Source organism: Tachyglossus aculeatus, chromosome 18 (genome assembly GCF_015852505.1).
Source record: "Tachyglossus aculeatus isolate mTacAcu1 chromosome 18, mTacAcu1.pri, whole genome shotgun sequence".
NCBI classification, from domain to species: Eukaryota; Metazoa; Chordata; class Mammalia; order Monotremata; family Tachyglossidae; genus Tachyglossus; species Tachyglossus aculeatus.
The window spans coordinates 25,820,882-25,842,421 of NC_052083.1; the positions used below are offsets into that span (position 1 = coordinate 25,820,882).

Consider the following 21,540-nt stretch of genomic DNA (forward strand, 5'->3'; position numbering starts at 1 on the left):
TTCCAAATTCTGCAACAGCGTTTTATCTCAGGTGCATGCGTTACAAGGGAACAGCTGGATCTGTGTTTCCTACTTAATGAATTCCCTCTCCTACTGGTCTACTGAACATTTGACCATTTGTATCTACCTGTCTCCCCAAGAAGGCTCTAAGCTAGTGGAGGGCTGGGATAATAATAATAATAATATTTATGGTATTTGTTAAGCGCTTACTATGTTCCAAGCACTGTACAAAGCAATGGGGTAGATACAAGGTAATCAGATTGTCCCACGTGGGGCTCACAGTCTTAATCCCCTTTTTTACAGATGAGGTAACTGAGGCACAGAGAAGTTAAGTGACTTTCCCAAGATCACTCAGCAGACAAGTGGAGGAGTCAGGATTAGAACTCATGACCTCTGATTCCCAAGTCCGGCCCTTACCACTAGACTGTGCATTTTATGCAAAGACTAATGATCAGTTCTTCTGCATGTCAGTCAGTCATATTTATTGAGCACTTACTGTATGTAAGGCACTGAATTTAGCACTTGGGAGAGTACAATATAACAATAAACAGACACATTCCCTGCTCACATGAGCCTATATTCCAGAGGGGGAGGCAGACATTAATGTAAATAAATAAATTGCAGATAAGTACCTACTTGCCATGGGGCTTGGAGGGATGAATAAAGGTAGAAAATCAGAACAATAAAGAAGGGAGTGGGAGAAGAGGAAAGGAGGACTTAGTCAGGGAAGGCCTCTTGGAGGAGACGTGCCTTCAATATCTGCCATCAAAGGAAGATAGGAGAATCAAAACCTTTAACTTGTGTCAAGGAAACCAAACTGGTTATTTCCTCCTGCTGTATCCTTCGGCCCATCTTTATGGTGAATTTGCCCAAGGAGTTATCATTAAATTAAAAGCACATTTTTCTTTGGAACCCTGCAATTTGACAGAATATTTGGTCCCTCTTGCTCTAATGAGGGTCTTGGTATAACTCATCTTCAGTCTAGGAGACAGGTGTTGGATACAACTTCTTCTCCAAAGGCTCCTATAATAATAATGAGGGTATTTGTTAAGTGCTTTCTATGTGCCAAGCTCTGTTCTAAGTGCTGGGGTAGGTACAATATAATCAGGTTGTCCACGTGGGGCCTCACAGTCTTAATCCCCATTTAACAGATGAGGGAACTGAGGCACAAAGAAGTGAAGTGAGTTTCCCAAAGTCACACAGCTGACAAGTGGTGGAGCCAGTATTGGAACCCACAACCTCTGACTCCCAAGCCTGTGCTTTTTCCACTAAGCTATGTCTTCCTCTAGATTGTAAAATCCTTGTGGACGGGGAATGTGTTTATCAACTCTGTTGTATTATGCTCTCTTAAGCACTTAGTACAGTGTTCTGCACACAATAAGCACTGAATAAATGCCACAAACTGATGTATTCATTCCAGGTGATGTCTTTCTAGAGTCAGGTGAAATCAGACTGATCTTTGCCTTTTTCCTCTCAAATCTACGAAACTGAAAAAAAAATGTGGATTTTAGAAAAAGCTGAAAGGGGTGGCTAAAAAAATGAGTAATTTATCAGAAAGCTGGATCCTGTTCAAAAATCTACCTCTTTAGAGGCCTTCGTAAAATGTGTGCCGCAGGGGGAAAAATCGGCTGTTTTTTTTACACTTTCTAGAGTTCTTAGTGTTCTGCACACAGTAACTGGTCTACGAATACCATTGATTGATTGATTGAATGAAACAGAAACCCTGCAAGACTAACTGGCAGGATTAGAAATGTCTTCAAGGGGGTTAAGGTTGGCCCTCTACAAATAGAAAGCTCACTCGAGTGAAGAAAATAGAAAAGTGCATGGAGAGTTGCAAGTAGTCAGGTGTGAACAGGAAATTAAATATTCCAAAAATAGTCTGATGAGCACTGTGTAAGGTAGGCCAAAGCTAATTAAAAAAAATAAAATATATCAGACGCTGGCCAGGGCATTGGTGGGACTCGTGATGATTGTGGGGTAAAAGGAACACACAGGGATGAAATGGAGGTAGTGGAGGACTTAAATAAATTTTTCATTTTGGCATTTACTGAGTAGGCTACCAGAGAGATCCCAACACCTAAATTATTTTTGTGACAGACAGGTAAAAGGACCTGGATCAGAACACTTTAGACCAATCAGATTATTCATTTATATTAATGTTTGTCTCCCCTTCTAGACTGAAGCTTGTTATGGGTAGGGACTGGGTTTATCAATTCTGTTACATCGTACTCTCCCAAGTGCTTTGTACATTGTTCTGCACACCGTAACTGCTCAATAAATACCATCGATGATGGTGAAGTTTATAATGAAATCACCTAGACTGAGTGGCATCCACTAAAATAGTTGAAGGAATTTTAAATGGGGTGGGAGGGGGAGTGAGGGAGAGTGTAGAACTGCTGTCAGTAATAAGCACTCTAGTGTTGCAAACAGTCACTGTAGCATCGGGCTGGTTTACTATTAGTGTATCATCAGTGTTATGCTCATCAATAAGTAGTTTCCAGATTTTGGGTGGTGTTGCATTGTGTCTGAGCAGTGATCATATAGCAAAAGAGTACCTATTGGAGGAAAGACAACAGTTCTTAAAGAGAAACCAACCTCACCAATCTGTTGGAATTCTTTGAAAGAGTCATGTGGCTTGAGGATGGAGATGACCCAGTAGTTACAATATATTTAGATTTTCTAACAGGTTTTGTCAAGGTTCCAAACTAGATTATTTTTTAAATGAGTAATCATGAATTTGGAGGGAATGCTCAATCACGGGCATAAAACTGAATAAAAGAGAACTACTTCTTTTTTGGCTGGAGAAGGGTAAACAGGGAAGTCCTCCAGGGAGAGGGACCTAGGGGCGGGTTTTAATGTTTTCATAAATCATCTGGAAGAAATGTGGGCCATGAAATCTCCAAATTTGCCAATGACGTGATTAATTAATAGTGAAATCCCATAGAGATGGGGATTAGAGAAGCAGTGTGGCCTAATGGAAAGAGCAAAGGCCTGGAAGTCAGAAAGAGCTGGGTTCTAATCCTGACCCTGCCACTTGTCTGCTTTGTGACCTTGGGCAAGTCACTTCAATTCTCGGTGCCTCAGTTACCAAATCTGTAAACTGGGGCTTAAGACCGTGGGCCCTATGTGGGACATGGACTGTGTCCAACCTGATTAGCACCCCAGTGCTTAGTACAGTGCCTGGCTCCTAGTAAGCACTTAACGAATACCAGGAAAAAAATGGGGATAAACTCCACGAGGGCCACGACAACCTTAAAGGGTGAGCTGAAAATTTCCAGATGAGCTTCCAAACGAGCAAAGCCAAACAATACACTAGGGAAGAGGAATGCAAGTTACAATCAAGATGGTGGTGTAAACTGCTACTGCACTTGGGGGCAACAGCTGGCACCAAGTCAGGTAACTTTTCATTCATTCATTCAATCGTATTAAGTGCTTACTGTGTGCAGAACACTGTACTAAGCGCTTGGGAAGTACAAGTCGGCGACATATAGAGACGGTCCCTACCCAACAACGGGCTCACAGTCTAGAAGGGGAAGACAGACAACAAAACAAAACATGCAGACAGGTGTCAAAGTCTTCAGAACAAATAGAATCAAAGCAATATGCACAGCATTAACAAAATAAATAGCATAGTAAATATGTACAAGTGCAATAGAGTAATAAATCTGTACAAATATATATACAAGTGTAGTGGGGAGGGGAAGGAGGTAGGGTGGGGGGATGGGGAGGAGGAGAGGAAAAAGGGGGCTCAGTCTGGGACGGCTTCTTGGAGGAGGTGAGCTCTCAGTAGGGCTCTGAAGGGAGGAAGAGAGCTAGCTTGGAGGATGTCTGGAGGAGAAGGACGTGGGCTGGGGGTCGATGGCGGGACAGGTACAGTGAGGAGGTCAGTGGCAGAGGAGCGGAGGGTGTGGGCTGGGCTGGAGAAGGAGAGAAGAGAGGTGAGGTAGGAGGGGGCGAGGTGATGGACAGCCTTGAAGCCGAGACTGGGGAGTTTTATTTATTTATTTATTTATCTTTAAACCCCCTTCCCCAGGGAGGGCTCTGGACATGGCCAAAAATCCAGACACTGAGTGCGGGCTGGTCACAAGGGGGTCATTGAAACACATCCGTTTACTTGCATAATCCCTGTCCAGCCAATACGTCAGCATCCCTTGGCCCTCCCACGGGAATGAACCCTCATCAATCCCTGGACTTTCAGTTGTTGGGCTTCAGGGCTTCTCACTGGTGTTTGAGCAGGGAGTTGGGCTTCCTCAGTCGCCGATGGAACCTGGTCAGCACTTTTGGCCCTCTGTCAATGGGCCTGCTCCACCGTCTGGCCCCGATTGGCCATCGTTGAGCCATGTGGCCGAGAGAGAGGGGTGTGTGTATGTGTGTTTGTGTGTGCATGTGTCAGTATCTGTCAGCTCCCAAATACCAAGGCTTTAAGGAAGCACAAGGGGCTGGGGGTCAGTTCCGAGTTGGGGTTGGGAGGGTTGGCGGGAGAGGTTGGAAGTGTCCTGTGGAAGATCCACCATAGTCCCTCAGTATTGGGGTGTGTGTATGTGAAGGGACAGCTGTCCTGGGCTGCTGGAGCCGGGCTGGGGCTGGAAGGGGGCAGAGGGAATGGAGAGAGCTCTGTATCAGTGGTAGTTCAAGCCTTTGGGAGGTGGGGCAGGGGAGTGTTTGCGCGGGGGAGGGGGGCATAGGCTCCACAGCAGAGGCAGCTTGGGGCCCCCTCTGTATGCTTTGGGGCCCACCCTGGGCTGCAGGGAGGACAGAGCAGCTCTGAGCCCCCCTCTCCATGCTTCAGGGCCCACCAGGGCTGCGGGATGGACAGAGCAGCCTTGAGCCCCCTCTCTGTGCTGCAGAATGGGGGAGGGGAGGGAGCGAGGAAGCCCTTTTGCCAATCCAGAGAGGCTTTTGCCCTGAGTTTACCTCTGCCACAGAGCCCAAGCCTGAAGAGCTATGAACTCAGGAAAGAAATCTTGAAATCTGTACTGACCATTCTTTTAAATCAATATGTGGTGGTAGCCAAAATGGCCAACAATTCAAGAATAGATAGAAAGGGATAAAAACAAAACAAAAGGCAGAATTTGATTGCTGTAAATACCTTAGCATACTCCCCCAGTGAATACAGTTCTGGAGACACAACCTTTAAACAAAGCCATCAAAGAGCGGGAAGAGGTAAAGATAAAGGAGGACCAATATTATCAAGGGGACTGGAAGTTTCCATATCAGCAATGACAGAAAAGCTTAGGACTCTTGGGAATGGGATGAAAAAGGCTGAGAGTATTGAGGGTCATTGAAGTTTTGGTTTGTGAAGACTTTGGGCAAGTCACGTAACTTCTCGGTGCCTCAGTTTCCTGACCTGCAAAATGGTCACTCCAAGAGGTCTTCCTCCTATTTAAAAATCCAAAATACTTTGATGCCCAGAAACATTCTCTCACCCGACTAAAGGGGGCCTGGGGACTTGAAGAGGTGGGCAGGGTCTCACACATCCCTGGACTTTGTTCTAGCCCAGCCCCACCAGGTATGAGGCCTGGAGGGGAGGACTTAACAAGGCCCAGCCTGAAGGGGGAATCCCATGGTTTCTGGGAGGGTAGAGAGCTGAATCCCCAGCCCTACAGTGTGGTTCCGACATAGGATCTCGGTCCCTTCAGGACCAGCTGAAGGATGCGCAGGCCACGGGTTGGGGCCCCAGGAGTTTGGGAGAGGGGCTAGGATTTCCCAGGACAGCCATTCCAGCCAGGAAATCTTCATTAAGCCCCAGGGAAAGAGATACAGAAGCAGAAGGGAGAATTCAGAGTCCTGAGAAGCATGGGGTCAGATTTCACTTGTCTCTCTGGTCTGCAAGCAATGTTTTTTCCCTACAAATCCTTGAGTTGTAATGGGCCACGATTCCAAGCGCTTAGTACAGTGCTCTGCACACAGTAGGTTCTCAATAAATACGATTGAATGAATGAATGAATGAACTGTTACCCTTTTCTTGAGCTCAATCCCATCCCAGTCCCTACCCGCTGCCCTCCCTTCAGTCCTCCCCTTCCCCCTTCCCCTCCATCTCTTTCCTTCCTCCCTCTTCCTCTCCTGCTTCAGCAGGAAGTGAAATTAGGAACAGGGATGAAGGGGCCTTGAAGCCACGGGGCAAGGTGGCCGAGGTTGGAAGCGGAGGGGGAAGCAGGTCTGAGGCTTCTTTGTGCATCGTGTTCCTGTTCCCTTCTACCTCTTCTTCCTCATCCCCTTCCCCCTCTCTCTCCTTCTATCTTTCTCTCCTTACTTCTCCTTATCCCTCTTCCTCCTCTCCACCTCCCCTTCTATCTTATCTGTCCTTATTTCTCCTTATCCTTCTCCCCTCTTCATTCCCCTCGTTCTCCTGTTTGCTTTCGCCCACCTCGTCCTCCCCCTCCTCTGTCTCTTCCTCCTCCATCTCTCCTCCTCTCTCCTCCTTCCACTCCTCTCCTTCTATTTCTCCTCCTCCTTCTCTATCCCCTCCCTCCCCTCCTCCTCCTCCTCCTCCCCCCTCCTCTCTCTCTCCTCCTCCCCTTCCTCCCTCTCTCCTCCTCCTCCCCCCTCCTTCTCCTTCCTCCTCCTCCTCTCCCTCCTCCTGCTGCTGCTGCTGCTGTCCGGGGCAGCGGGGACGGAGGCGGCGGTTTGGGGGCTCTGGGGCTCTCGGGGTCTCGGTGGCGGCAGCCGGGCCCCGTCCCCTCAGGGGCGGGGGGCGGCGGGATGCGGAGGCGGAGGGTGGGGGGCCACGGGCTCCTGGACTTCTACTGGGTCCCGGTGTTGGTGGCGGTGGTCTGCTGTGCGCAGAGGTAGCGGGGGGCTGCGGGAGGTCGGGGGGCCGGGTGAAGAGGGAAGGAGGAGGAGGAGGAGGACGAGAAGGAGGAGGAGGAGGAGGAGGAGGGCAGGGGGTGAGCGTGGCCGCCTGATCGGCTCTTTGGGCTTATCCCCTGCCCCCCACTTTCCCCTTTCCAGCGTGAACGACCCCGGGAACATGTCCTTCGTCAAGGACACGGTGGACAAGCTTTTGGAGGGATACGACATCCGCCTGAGACCCGACTTTGGAGGTGGGTGTTGGCGCCGGAGGAGACCCGCTTTGGACCCCGGGCAGGAGTTGGGAAAGAACTCCTCCGGCCCGGGCCGGGAGTTGCGGGACAACTCCTCCGGGTCGGGGGGTGGGGAGAGAATTCCTCTGGGAGGGGAGAGGAGAGATGGAGAAAACTGTGGGAGGAGGACCAGGAGAGAATTCCTCTGGGAGGGAAGAGGAGAGATGGGGAAGAACTCTGGGAGGAGGACCGGGGAGAGAATTCCTCTGGGAGGGAAGAGGAGAGATGGGGAAGAACTCTGGGAAGAAGATCAGGGGAGAGAATTCCTTTGGGAAGGGAGAGGAGAGATGGGGAGCACTCTGCAAGGAGGATCAGGGGAGAGAATTCCTCTGGGAGAGATGGGGAAAAACTTTGGGAAGAGGATCACGGGAGAGAATTCCTCTGGGCTGGGAGAGGGGAGTTGGGGTGGGTGGGGGGAAGTCCTCTTGTCGTAGGTCTGGAGGAGAGAATTCCTCTGAGAGGTCGGCAGAGGGGGGAGACTCCTCTTAGCAGATGTCTGGGAGAGGAGGGAGTTGGGGGAGAGCTCTTCTGGAGGTGCGGGTGGGGGCATGGGCCATGGAGAAGACTACAGCCAGTGTGTGGTCCCAGTGTGTGTAGTCCCCTGTTTCGGGTTTCCTACCCCGTGACACCCCCAATCTGTGCTTCCCCAGAGGGGGTCGCCTCCCCCCTTCCCATCCCGTTCACCCCGGGCCTAATTGCTGCACCCCTCTTCCCTCCTGCAGGTCCCCCCGTCTGTGTGGGCATGAGCATCGACATCGCCAGCATCGACATGGTTTCTGAGGTCAACATGGTGAGTGTCCGGCCTGCCGCGGTGTCCAGGGATGGGAGCGGTGAGGCCGAGGAGGCCTGCACTATTGGGGAGGTTCGTTCCCGCTCCGCCCCCCGGCAGGGGGGAGGGATCCTGAGTTAAGGGGCATATCTCGCCCCAGCCAGATGGCAGACCCTTGGTGCCTCGGGACTTGCCTGCAGGGTGTAGCAGAGTTTGGGACTGGAGATGGGCTGGGCTGGGCGAGTCCAGTGGCTGGGCCGGTGGCCAGGGCTGGCACTGAAGTTGGGGCTGGGGAGACTACCAGAGGGGCTGGGCTGGTCCGGCATTGGGCTCGGAATTAATGTGTCTAGCCTGGTGGCCCAGTGGGGGTTCGGTTCTTGGGGCTGGAGACTGTAAAAATCTCCAGGAAGGGATCTCTCTCTCTTTTTTTTTCCCCCGCGGGAAGCCCAGGGGTAGCTGACCGTGGTGCTGATGCCCACCGACCCCGTTGGCAGCCTGGAGAAAGGCTGGTCAGCTGGGGAAGGGTCAGCAGCGGCCAACCAGAGGTGGGGTCCCCCTTTAGGGAAGGACCTCAGCCTCTGCCTTGGATTGGCCCGGAAGTCTTCAGCCACAGGTCAGACCTGTGAAAATGGGTCCATTTTGGGAATAAAAAGTTCCTGAGTGAGATTACGTCTGGGCTGTGGTTGTTTCGACAATGTGGACACTCGCTTTCGTACTCGCTTCACTTGGAAAGATAAATCTGGTGGAGGATTAGCATTTGCCAGCAGGTGCCAAAGGGAAAACAGAAAAACCCTGGAGACCATCTTCCCACTCAGCGCCCAGATCACTGAGATCCATGGTTTTATATGTGGAACTCTTGATTGATTTTCTTAAGGGTTTTTTTAATTGAGTTTTTTAATAAGAAACAGAGTTGGAAGTGAAAGAACTGAAGCAGAAGGATAATATTTTCAGTCACGACTTGCAAACACTCTATATGTTTTCATGGTCATCATCATCATTATTATCATAATGCCATTTTAATTACCTTATGAGCAAAATGGAAGCTTCTACACAGGGGATCGATCACAGGAAATTCAGAATTCTCAATGCAGGGCTTGTTTTTCTCTAGAAAAACCAATTCTGAGAAAACTCTTATCCCCCATGTAGCGGTTGTGCTTGCCTCCCACTTTATGTGAGGAAGGAATGAGCAACTGATGTGGTTGAAGTCTTTTGGAAGAACATTATTATAGGGTTTCCTTTGCGTTTGGCAACTAATCAAATAGGTAGCTAGAGTTTTCCTTCGGTTTGATGGTAGTTTGTGAGAGTGCATCCGTGCATTGGGGTGTCTTTCAGGAAGAACAGTTGCACACTTCATCCATGAAATACAGTAGTACCCCTTTTCTGTGCCCCTGTGACTCAGTTGAGCATTGCTGAGTCACCCCTGGTGAAGCGTGGAAAGTAAGTCTTGCTGTCAGCAAAGCATGTGCTTGAGTTGTTTGTGTGGTGGTGATGGTGGTTTTTCCACTCTGTCATCCAGTTCTTCCTTGCCCAGTGGCCTGAGTTTTGAGATGCCTGGTAGGGAGAATGGATCCAGGCTGCGGGAGTAGAATAGGGTATCTCTGAACCCTCCACAGCAGCAGTAGATACTACTGTGTCTCCAACCATTTGGTAAGAGGCCATTAATTACATTATTCAGATTGGATTACAGCAGATTTCGAGGGGGGTGGGTGTCACAACATTTCCAGGGCTCCTTAAAAAGCAAATAAAAAATGCATATGCCTGCTGTTAAGCATAAGAAATGTCCTTCGACTCTTGAATCATTTCCAAATGCTCTCCTAAGATATCTCAATTTTCAGAATGTGCAAAGAGTACCTTTTGCAACAACCTCATAAATGTAGCAATATTTGAAGTAGATGGCAAGCAGGGTTATTTCATAGTATGTGCGCGCACGCGCACACACATACGCAAACACAACCATTCTCCCCCCCCCCGCCCCCCCCACCAATGACCCAGGTGAGGCAGGACAATGGTAGGGAGATATCGGGTGCAAGTGAAAAAGGTAGCCAGAGAGAGCAGGAATAATAATAATAATGGTATTTGTTAAGTGCTTACTATGTGCAAAGCACTGTTCTAAGCACTGATTGGGAGCCCAGGTAGGGAGAGCATAGAGATAATCCTGAAAGTCAGTCTGGTGGTGAGGAGAGGGGAGGAGAAAGGCCTTAGCCATAGGAGCCTCCTTGCTGATCCTCCCCTTAGGTCTCCCAGTTGGCAATCTTCCAAGACCATTTGCTTCTTTAGTGATTGGCAAAGTTCTGATTATCCAGAAACTCCTATACGGACAAACCCCTGGGAAGAATTTCCTGACAGACGTTCAGTAACTGTTCAGAACACTTTCTGGATGATGCTGTAGCTCAGGAAATCTAAAGTTCACACAATGAGGGACTTGGGTAGACTTTTTGAAAACCGTTTGTTGGGAAACCTTAGAGGAAGGAGAAAGGGGTTGAAGCACATAAAAATGAAGCTTTCATTTTACCCCTTCAAGCTGTTGGGGCTTAAACTATTTTGGTGGAGCCGATTTTTCTGGGTTTACTGAGATGTCATCTTTGCCGAACATCAGGATGGAGCTATTACATACTATTGGGATGATGAAGTCTCCCATAACGAATGGCAGGTGAGCCTCAGACCTTTGGCCTAAGAACCAGTGCAGAGGAATTGATAAAAGTGCTAGTGACTTGCATAGTGCCTCTCTCTCATGCCTGCCAGTCATATCCCTAGTGGGGCATGTAGAGCCATGGCTGAGTGAGAAGACAAGAGAAGCACAAGAGATGCTTTATTTTTATGTGCAGGATCTAGGTATGGTTGATATGACCATAGCATAGTTTGGATGCAAGGAATTACCAGGTGGTTGTGTTGATAGGTGTTGAATTTTATTTTCCCCACACTAACCAGGTGTTTTCCAGGACTGTCCACCTCACAGTAAACTCCCAGTAGTTTCCTGGTCAGAAACCTTCATTTCATCAGGTGGAAGTTGGAACTGAAACTAAATCTCCTGATTCCCAAATCAGGGTCCTCGTCACTGGGCCATTAGCAGGGATCTTTCTTGTGATTGCTGGAGGGTTCTGTAGACTGGGAGCATTGCTTCAAACGCTGGCTATGCCTGACTCTGCAGAGTGTGATGCCTCAAAAGCAAATATAAAGATTTTTAAAAATATGTTTATTTGCAGAAATTTGTAACCCTGTCTTTCCTCTTCCTATCCCTCCTTTCCTGCTCCTGAGACTGAAGGAAATATGAATTGCTCTCACCAGATGATAGTGTTGACTGTTGACTTGCCCCTTTCTTTTTATGTTTTTGATGTTCTCTCTCTTATGAGTTCTAATGAGAGTTAAATACGGTAGAACATTGTGTAGTATTCTCTGTCTGAGTAATTTCTGGATTGAGAGGGAATTTTAATTTCCATCATGAATCTATGTGTGAAATGGTGAAGAGAGGAAGGCTTTGAAAATTGGAAAAAATATGTATTTAAGTAAAACAATATGTCACAAATTTGGGGAAAAAGTCCTTTCTATTATAGGTGTTCATTTATTGTCAGCTGATCACCTTAATTATTAAATGTCAGTTGAGTTGTTAATTAGAGGAACAAACTACTTGTTCCAACTATTTTTTATTTCATTATCTCTAAAATCCTGCAGGTATTATCCTAAATATAGATGGCAGTAATAGTGCCACTAATTTCTGCGCTATAAGCCTATACTTTATCACCTTTTATATAATTAGCTCATTGACATTCAATTCAACATTAATGGTATAACCTGAGGATTAAAAGTCTTTGACATAATCAGGAATGAATGTCTAGATTCTCTCATGCCTGACCTGGAAGGCAGTGACATAATAATAGTAATTCTCTCTCCTGTAAGGTATTATCCTTCCATTACATTGCTCTGTAACACTTTCCTACCTCATTCTTTATGGAGTTTGCTCTTCATGCCACCCAGTCAGTTTGTGTTAAGAAGGGAACTGTGTTGCCAGTTCAATGAAGTTTCAGAAAGGAATTAGAAACACTGGTTTTGAACTATCTGTTAAGGAAAGTCTCTCAAACTTGGGAACTTTGGGGTCCCCTTCAGCTTTACTCCCCTGCTACCTGTTCCTACTGTCCCAGCTTTTTCCATCCCCGTTACCCCCCTCCCCTACACACACACACTCTCAACTGCTCCAGGAAATCCCATAGAAAAATGATCGATGACACAGTTTGAATCAAAGAGAAGGTGAGTGTCCTTTAAGTGTGGCAAAGACTGTTTTCCAACTGGGACTTAGTTGTGCTCTTCAGGGAAGGTTGCTATGGAAATCAAGGGCTCTTTTTCAACACATTTCTGCCAGAATCGCATAGGCCAGATGCAGTTTGTTTGTGTACTAGTTCTTCAGGATGAAAATGGGAAATATTTCCATATTACAAGGAATAAGACTGAGCCTCAAATGTGGAACTAATTGGAACGGTATATATTTGTACAGACTTGTACATATTTACTATTCTATTAATTTTGTTAATCAATCAATCAATCGTATTTATTGAGTGCTTACTGTGTGCAGAGCACTGTACTAAGCGCTTGAGAAGTACAAGTTGGCAACATATAGAGACAGTCCCTACGCAACAGTGGGCTCACAGTCTAAAAGGGGGAGACAGAGAACAAAACCAAACATACTAACAAAATAAAATAAATGATGTGCATATAGCTATAATTCTATTTGTTCTGACGATTTTGACACCTGTCTCCATGTTTTGTTTTGTTGTCTGTCTCCCCCTTCTGGACTGTGAGCCCTTTGTTGGGTAAGGACCATCTCTATATGTTGCCAACTTGTACTTCCCAAGTGCTTAGTACAGTGCTGTGCACACAGTAAGCGCTCAATAAATATGGTTGAATGAATGAATGAACAGGTGCTGCTTTAGCCAATTTAATTATCCTGTATCTATTCCAGTATAGTCCTTGATATCTAGTAACCCCTTAACAAATACCAATTATTATTATTATTACTATTACTACTACTATTACTACTACTACTACTAACAATAATTCTGATCTGATTCCTAGAGGGCTGTTCCTGCCATCCCAGGATTAAGATCTATTCACTGATAGTTGCTTATCTAGAATGTATATTGGCTATTGGGAATAAATTAAGTGTAGTCGTAGAACACACTTCAAGAATGTTGTGTCTTGATGTTGAGATTGTGGACTGCTCGTTGAAGAGGAGACCTCCAGTAGAAGGTGCTCTATGTAAAATAATGCTTACATGGCAGATTTTGTTCTTTGAAAAAGTGGGTATAGAGAAAAAATAAAGACAACCAGGGAGGGAGAGAAAGAGAGAGGAAGGGAAAGAGGAAAGGAAAGTTGACCTTAATGACACTGATATTTTTATTAGTGAATGCATGGCTGACAAGGCCAATGACAATGCCTTCCTCATGGTCTATGTGCCTTTGTACCACCAGAGCCTGACATTGGTTTCATTTCTTCCACTTGTTGTCCTGAAACTCCCAAAGTCTCTTCTCCAAAACCAACACCTCATTTCTGCTTGCCAGTATCACCTGAGGCTGTCTCCCAACTCTCCCCTGCTCGACCCCATCATTTGAGATTTGGCTTCACTGTATCTTTTAAGATGTTTATCTGTCCTCTGGAATTCAACCATACCAGCGCCACGTAAAATAGCTGGTTGGGAACCCTGCTCTTTGGCATTTTCCTCACTTACCTTTCATCGGTCAATCAGTAGATCATATGTATTGAACACTTACTGCACGCAGAGCACTGTACTAAGTGTTTGGGAGAGTGCAGACATCATCAGATATGTTCCCTGCCCACAGTGAGTTTATACTCTAGGTATTAGTCTAATCCTCCTCATATTGGACATGAAGGAACATAATTCCTATGACAATCATCTGAAAAATGAACAGATTGAGAAGGATATCAGGGAGAAGGTTAAAGATATCTCAGGGGTTGATAGCAACAGCTCAGCTCCTCCCTAGTTGCAAGAAGCAGCGTGGCTCAGTGGAAAGAGTCCAGGCTTTGGACTCAGAGGTTCAAACCCTGGCTCTGCCAATTGTCAGCTGTGTGACTTTGGGCAAATCACTTAACTTCTCTGTGCTTCAGTTACCTCATATGTAAAATGGGGATTCAGACTGTGAGCCCCCCAAGGGACAACCTGATCACCTTGTAACCTCCCCAGCACTTAGAACAGTGCTTTGCACATAGTAAGTGCTTAATAAATGCCATTATTATTACTATTATTATCATTATTTATGAGGCCTCACGGCTTGAGGAAAAATCCACTCACTGACATGGAATTAGACAGTTATCCAGTCCAGGCAAGTGATTGATTTCATCTGGATAACTATGGGTTTTACTAGATTCATCACTACTTTGAATGGTCCAAATACTTCTTGAGGTGGTGGTAAAATAACAAAAGAACCAGATTAGCCAGGTTCTTAAGCAAAGGATCAAAGTAAATAGTTCCCTCTCCGGGAATGAAGACTGACAAAGTTTCACAGCAAATCCATAATTTAGTGAATATTCTGTTTGTTTGCAGAATAGTTAGGTTTGCCATGTTCAAACCTTTAAGGTTGTAGTTCACAATTGTGGTTACTTAATAAAAAGTTAGTCTTTTAATCACCATCAAGATTTATTACACTATATTGCTTATTGGCTAGAGTCCTGAGTGTTTACCAGTGAAGCTACATTTTATACACACTTTTTTCTCTCATCTATTAGAAATTCCTTCACTTGATTCTCACAAAGTGTTCTGTGTCCTTGGGTCCATGCTGGTCATTGCAGTCAGATGATAATGAACTGTGCTAACTAGTTGAAAATCCTTTAGTCCTTTGAAATAAAAATGTCTCTATGCCACTAATGTTGGCTACTTATGCATTCATTTTCACAAGCTTGTTGAGCTGTGACTTTAACCATGCCCAAGGGCCCAAATTTAGATCATTTTATCATTGTAGCTCTATGGTGTCATTGTTCCAGTTTTAGTTGTCTTGTGGTCAATTTGCTGTTTCTTGTCCAGGAAGTAATGCAGAATGATTTCCATGTTTTCAAAGGGTGGCATATCAGTGGCTGAGTTGAACAGTATATCTGTCTTGGTGGCTCGGCCCCTTTTTGATACATTGGCTTTGCATTTAATGGGAGCTGGGAATAAATCAAGCCAGGGTGCTGTTCCATGCAGAACTGCACAGGTGTAGAGAGGCATTTCAAGTCCTGTGATTGCGCCTCACACAGGTCTTTCTCCATAGGGGAAAAGAGAGGTGGATGGTACTTGGCTCAGTCACTGAGTAAGAGTGAAGATAGAGGATTGCTGTTGCTGGGTTCTACTAAAAGAATCAAGTCACAACAATACAACACAAGGGGTTTATTATTGTAATACTAATACAGATCTGTATGGGTGAGGACAGACTAACATCTGGACTAATAAATTTGTTCATTCATTCAATCATATTTAATGAATGCTTACTGAGTGCAGAGCACTGTACTAAGTGCTTGGGACAGTATGATATAACAGTAAACAGACATATTCCCTGCCAATAATGAGCTTACAGTCAAGAGGGGGAGACAGATATTAATGTAAATAAATAAATTACAGTTATGTACATAGGTGCTATGAGGCTGTGGGGAGGGAAGAACAAAGGGAGCAAGTCAGGGTGATGCAGAAGTGAGTGGGGAAAAGAGGAAATGGGGGCTTAGGGAAGGCCTCTTGGAGGAGATGTGCCTTCAATAAGCCTTTGAACCCGGGGTGGGGGAGAGTAATTGTCTGTCAGATTTGAGGAGGAAGGGCATTCCAGGCTAGAGGCAGGATGTGGGCAAGGGGTTGGTGGTGAGATAGGCAAGATGGAAGTACAGTGAAAAGGTTGTCATTAGAGGAGCGAAGTGTGCGGGCTGGGTTGTAGTAGCAGAGTAGTGAGGCTAGGTAGGAAGAGGTAAGGAGATTGACTGCTTTAAAGACAATGGTGAGGAGTTTTTGTTGGATATGGAGGTGCATGGGCAAGCACTGGAGTTTCTTGAGGACTGGGGAAACATATCCTGAGTGTTTTTGTAGAAAAATGACCTGGGCAGCATTGTGAAGTGTGGAGGAGTGCAGAGAGACAGGAAGCTGGGAGGTTAGCTTGGAGGCTGTTACAATAATCAAGGCAGGGTAGGGTAGGTGAATGGATTAATGTGGTGGTAGTTTGGATGGAGAGGAAAGGGTGGCTTTTAGAGAGGTTGTGAAGGTGGAAGTAGCAGAATTTAGTGATGGGTTTATTGGGCAGGTAGGGCTAAAGACAAAGGGGAGTTCCCCTAGCCCTAAATCCAATGGTTCAGTAATGTCAGCTGCTCCAAAAGTTGTAACAGTACTCCCTGATAATGGGGCAACAGGGAGTGCCGACTGCTTAATGGTGGACTGTGCTGCTCCAGTATTGAGTACGAAGGGAACGGTTCTTCCTGCTATGGTGCATTGAACTCCTCAGCCCAAGGAGTCTGTGCTACTGGTATTTGGGCAAAGGTAGGAAGTCCGTCACCCTGCCCCACGAACCTTCACTGCTGGTGCCACTTTCCTGGAAAAGGGTGACAGGACGTCTTCTTAGATTTGGTTAGGCCAAGGGGGTATTCATTCTTCCATAGACCTTCTTGGCCGCAGTAAAAACAAGGCCCCTTGCAACCTCTTGTCTGGGTCGGGGCAGAGATCATACCCCTTGGTATCATCTGTGGGGTTTGTTCAGAACTTTACTTCCTCCTGGCCAATGGGCCTGATTCTGTAGGGTCAGTAGCTTAGCTCCTAACTGTTCCTTGTTTCATACCTGGCTGGTGTTGCAGTGTTCGGCTACTTCCACTAATTTCTCAAGAAATTCTGCTTGCCAGTGCACACAGATTAACTTGAGCTGGGCTTGGATTTTCTGGACAAGGCCTGCCACAAAGGTGGTCCTTAGGGCTTGTCGACATAGCCCTAGCATCTGGTATTCCTGAATGTTGTTCAAAGATCTTGCATCATCTTTCCATAAGCTCCTCAAGACCTCTTTTTTCCCTTTTTTTCCAATCGGTATTGGGCTGACAGACCATGGTGATTGTTTCTAACAGTCTTTCATGATCACTCTCAAAGTCTGTAGGGTCCTCCCTAGGTTCTGCAGGTCAGCCTTACTCCTTGAATATATTTTTTCAAATATCAGGAGGCTCTATTAACTGGTTTATATTGGCCCTCACAGGGTCATAACAGTAGAGCCCATTGACCTACAGTGGCAAGTTCCTCCTTAAACTTTCCAGGCTTTTCTTTTATGCTAGGAAATTATTTTACCAGGGCCTTTAAATCACCAGGAGTCCAAGGGATATGGAGCCACACATGTTTTCTTTTAGACTGTGAGCCCATTGTTGGGTAAGGACCGTCATTGCTGACATGTACTTCCCAAGCACTTAGTATAGTGCTCTGCACACAGTAAGCGCTCAGTAAATATGATTGAATGAATGAATGAATGGTTGCCCAGACCCATTCTTAGAGGAAAAGATGGAATGCCTTTTCCCTATGTCCCTTCCTTGCAATCATGTTTGGTGACTCAGGGGTGTATTGCTGGTGGGTTTTCACCCTTTCTAAGGGTCCAGTGACCTTCGTGGAAGGGAAAGGTAGGTGAAGGAGTGGATGAGGGGGTGGAGGAGGAGTCAGGAGGATGATGTCTAGAATGCCTTCCTAGTTCTCAGCATCCTCATCCTCAGGTTTTGGGAGTTGAGGGTACAGGGAAGTATTTGGGGTAGAGCAACATTCAGGAGGTAAAGATTCTTTAGCTATTTTTAAATTTTCTTTAAGTTTCAAATTAGAATCTTGGAGGCCTCAAAACGGAATTTTGATTTTGTTTTCACACTTCCCCATACCAATCAAGGAAAACGTCCCACTGTAGGGACCATCTCTATATGTTGCCAACTTGTACTTCCCAAGCGCTTAGTACAGTGCTGTGCACACAGTAAGCGCTCAATAAACATGATTGATTGATTGATTGTTTGGTTGTCTCTCTCCCCCTTCTAGCCTGTGAGCCTGCTGTTGGATAGGGACCGTCTCTATATGTTGCCAACTTGTACTTCCCAAGCGCTTAGTACAGTGCTCTGCACACAGTAAGCGCTCAATAAATATGATTGATTGATTGATTGATTGATTGAGACTGTGCTACTCTACTTCCTCGTAACCAGAACGTTCTTCCCAAGTGCACTGTTTTCTCCAAGTCAAAGGATCCCTCCTCCGGAAACTGTTTCTCCAAATCATCCCTGGTATAACAATGCCAATTATCTAGATGGCTACACCATTTAGGCCAGTAATAGGTACATCTGAATTGAGCTGGCGAGCCCTTGGTTCCTTTAAGGGGCCTGTCTACTTGTGCGCTGTTCTGTTCTTATAGTGTCCATCCCTTTTGTTCCCATTGTGCTGGACTAAATGGAATCCACGGTGGCCAGGGAGATCCACAGCCAGGGATCTGAATGGACTGGGGAGGTTTTTCCACCAAGGGACTCCAAAAAGCTCCTTTACCCAGGTGCGTGCTGTGGATGATTCTCGCTGTTCCCAGTTGAGTATATCTCATGAGCTCACGTAGATCCTGGATGAGAAAGAATCGAGTCACGGCAACACAGCACAAGGGGTTTATTATTGAAAAAGTAATACAGATCTGTATGACTGAGGACAGACAGAGCCTGTTTCCCTAAAAGTGAGCTTAACCTCACCACAGAAAGGTGGAAGAGGGCATTAATTATGGCCCATGATAGCTGTGGTGTTCTTTCGCACCATCGACAGGATCCAATCTAGTGCTGTTGCTTTTGATCGGATGATAGAGAAGCAACCTGGTGTAGTGATTGATAGAGCTCGGGCCTGGGAGTCAGAAGGTCATGGGTTCTAATCCCAGCTCCGCAAACTGTCTGCTGTGTGACCTTGGGCAAGCCACTTCACTTCTCTGGCCCTCACTTACCTCATCTGTAAAATGGAGATTGAGACTGTGAGCCCCACATGGGACAGGGACTATGTCCAACCTGATTAGTTTGTATCCACCCCAGTGCTTAATACAGTCCCTGGTACATAGCAGGTGCTTAGAGAGGCAGCGTGGCTCAGTGGAAAGAGCAGACTGTGAGCCCACTGTTGGGTAGGGACTGTCTCTATATGTTGCCAACTTGTACTACCCAAGTGCTTAGTACAGTGCTCTGCACACAGTAAGCGCTCAATAAATATGACTGATTGATTGATTGGAGTCAGAGGACATGGGTTCTAATCCCAACTCCACCACTTGTCAGCTGTGTGACTTTGGGAAAGTCACTTAACTTCTCTGTGCCTCAGTTACCTCATCTGTAAAATGGGGATGAAGAGTGTGAACCCCCCGTGGGACAACCTGATCACCTTGGAACCTCCCCAGTGCTTAGAACAGTGCTTTGCACATAGTAAGCACTTAATAAATGCTATTATTATTATTATTATTATTAACAAATATACTAATAGCAATAATAATAATGATCTGATGGATCCAATCAATTGTTGGTGCTTTTGATTGGATGATCTGATGCACCCAAACAAGTGTGACTACGTTTTTCTTAAATGATGACAGAGGAGGATGTTGCTGAAGCATGATTTAGGAAAAAGAAATATCGATTAAACACAAAATGGAGTCTAAAAAAACCCAACAAAATGGAGCAGAGCTGCTTAAGAGTTGGTTTCCACACTGTTGAGTTGAACAAGCTGATGTTGTCTCAATATTTTTTCGTGTTTCAGTTAGTTATCTACCTCGAATGTTGAAATCTCTCATGACAATTACAATTCCTGTGTGGTAGGCACAGAATCTGTCTTGGTGTGATTCCCTGCCTTTCTCCATATCTGCTGCACTGCACTTTCATGGAAGCCACATTGTGAATCAGAAAGGGTAAGTCAAATGGATTATTCAGCCGTCTGTCTGGCTAGAATCCTGCCAGTAATGGAAAGCGGAGAGATGCCCTTTTTCCTTTCTTCTTGAAGACGTGATTATGGAGGTTTAAAGCCTGCTGACATTTTCTCAGTATTCCTAGGTTAAGGAAGAGAATTTCTCTATTCTCTATTAGTTCCTTGCTAAACTCTGCTAAAATCACATCTCCTCCAGGAATCCTCCCCTAACAACTCACCATCACACCTTACTGCATCATCAAGTAAGTGGTCAAAAAATACCCCTGTTGATCAAACAATCAGTACCATTTAGTGAGTGCTTCAATTCAATTCAATTGTATTTATTGAGTTCTTACTGTTTGCACAGCACTGTACTAAGTGCTTGGGACAGTACAATATAACAACAAACATACATATTCCTGCCCACAACGATCTCACAATCTAGAAGGGGAGACCAACATTAATATAAATACATGGATAAAAAAATAAATAAGTAAATTACAGATATATACAGAGGGGAGGGGGGATTAATGAAGGAGTAAGTAAGAGCAGTGCAGAAGGGAGTGGGAGAAGAGATGAGAGCTCAGTCAGGGAAGACTTCTTAATGGAGATGTGCCTTCAATAAGGCTTTGAAGTGGGGGAGAGCAATTATCTGTCTGATATGAGGAGGGAGGGCATTCCAGGTCAGAGGTAGGATGTGGGCGAGGGGTTGGCAGCAAGATAGATGACATTGAATTAGAGTGAGAAGGTTAGTATAGCGCTGTACTAAGCACTTGGGAGAGTACAATAAAACAGAGTTGGTAGACCTATCCCCTGCCACAAGGAGCTTACAGTCAAGAGTGGGAGAATGTCATTAGTATATATAAATTACAGATAGGGAAATAAATGTTGTGGTACTGAGGGTGCAGTGTATATCAAGTGCTCAAAGGGTACCAATCCAAGTGCCTAGGAGGGAGAGGTGGTGGGGAGAAATGAGGGTTTAGTCAGGGAAGACCTCTTGGAGGAGATATGACTTTAATCAGAAGGTCATAGGTTCTAATTCCTGCTCTGCCACTTTTCTGCTGTGTGACCTTGGGTAAGTCACTTCACTTCTCTGTGCCCCAGTTTCCTCATCTGTAAAATGGGGATTAAGATAGTCCCTGCCCCACATGGGGCTCACTGTGTAAAACCTGATTTGCTTGTATCCATCCCAGCACTTAGCACAGTGCCTGGTACACAGTAAGTGCTTAACAAATACCAGAATTATAATTATTATTGTTATTATTTTAAGGTGGGAGAATGGTGGTTTGGAGTGTATGGAAAGGGAGAGAGTTACAGGCCAGATGGAGGATGTGGGAAAGGTTTTTTCTAATGGTATTTAAGTGCCTACTATGTGCCAGGCACTACTCTAAGCACTGGGATAGATACAAGGTAATCAGGTTGGACACAGTCCATGTTCCACATGGAGCTCACAGTTATAGTCCCCATCCCACAGGTAAGGAAACTGAGGCACAGAGAAGGCTTGGCAGTGAGATAGATGAGATTGAGGAATAATGAACAAGCTGGGACTGGAAGAGGAAAGTGTGCAGTCTGCTCTGTGATAGGAAATCAGGTAAGGCAAAGTAGGAAGGAAGGAGAAATTGGCTATGGAGTGAGAAGAGAAAAGATCCCAGAGTTGAGCCTTCTGAGAACATCCTCAATTACAGGATGAGCAGATGACGAGCCCGCTAAGGAATTGGAAAAGAAGCAACCAGAGAGGTAGGAGGAGAGCCCGGAGAAGACTGAAAAGATTAAAGCATAGAGAAATTCTGGGAGAATAGTAGCTAAGAAGTTGAGGAGGATTA

The 21,540-nt window shown here is 45.9% G+C and overlaps 1 protein-coding gene across 2 annotated transcripts in view; it reads left to right on the top strand.

Moving 5' to 3' along the window:
- The window catches only part of GABRB3 (gamma-aminobutyric acid type A receptor subunit beta3), a 153,953-nt gene that overhangs the window by 14,281 nt on the left and 118,132 nt on the right, over window positions 1–21,540 (top strand). The window contains exons 1-3 of one of the 2 annotated variants that reach the window (XM_038760261.1): window positions 6,731–6,788; window positions 6,952–7,043; window positions 7,805–7,872. In XM_038760261.1, coding sequence (XP_038616189.1) covers window positions 6,971–7,043; window positions 7,805–7,872 — 141 coding nt within the window. In that variant the 5' untranslated portion in view covers window positions 6,731–6,788; window positions 6,952–6,970. Of the gene's footprint in view, window positions 1–6,730; window positions 6,789–6,951; window positions 7,044–7,804; window positions 7,873–21,540 lie in introns of those variants that run through there. The other variant, XM_038760259.1, reaches the window with a different exon arrangement.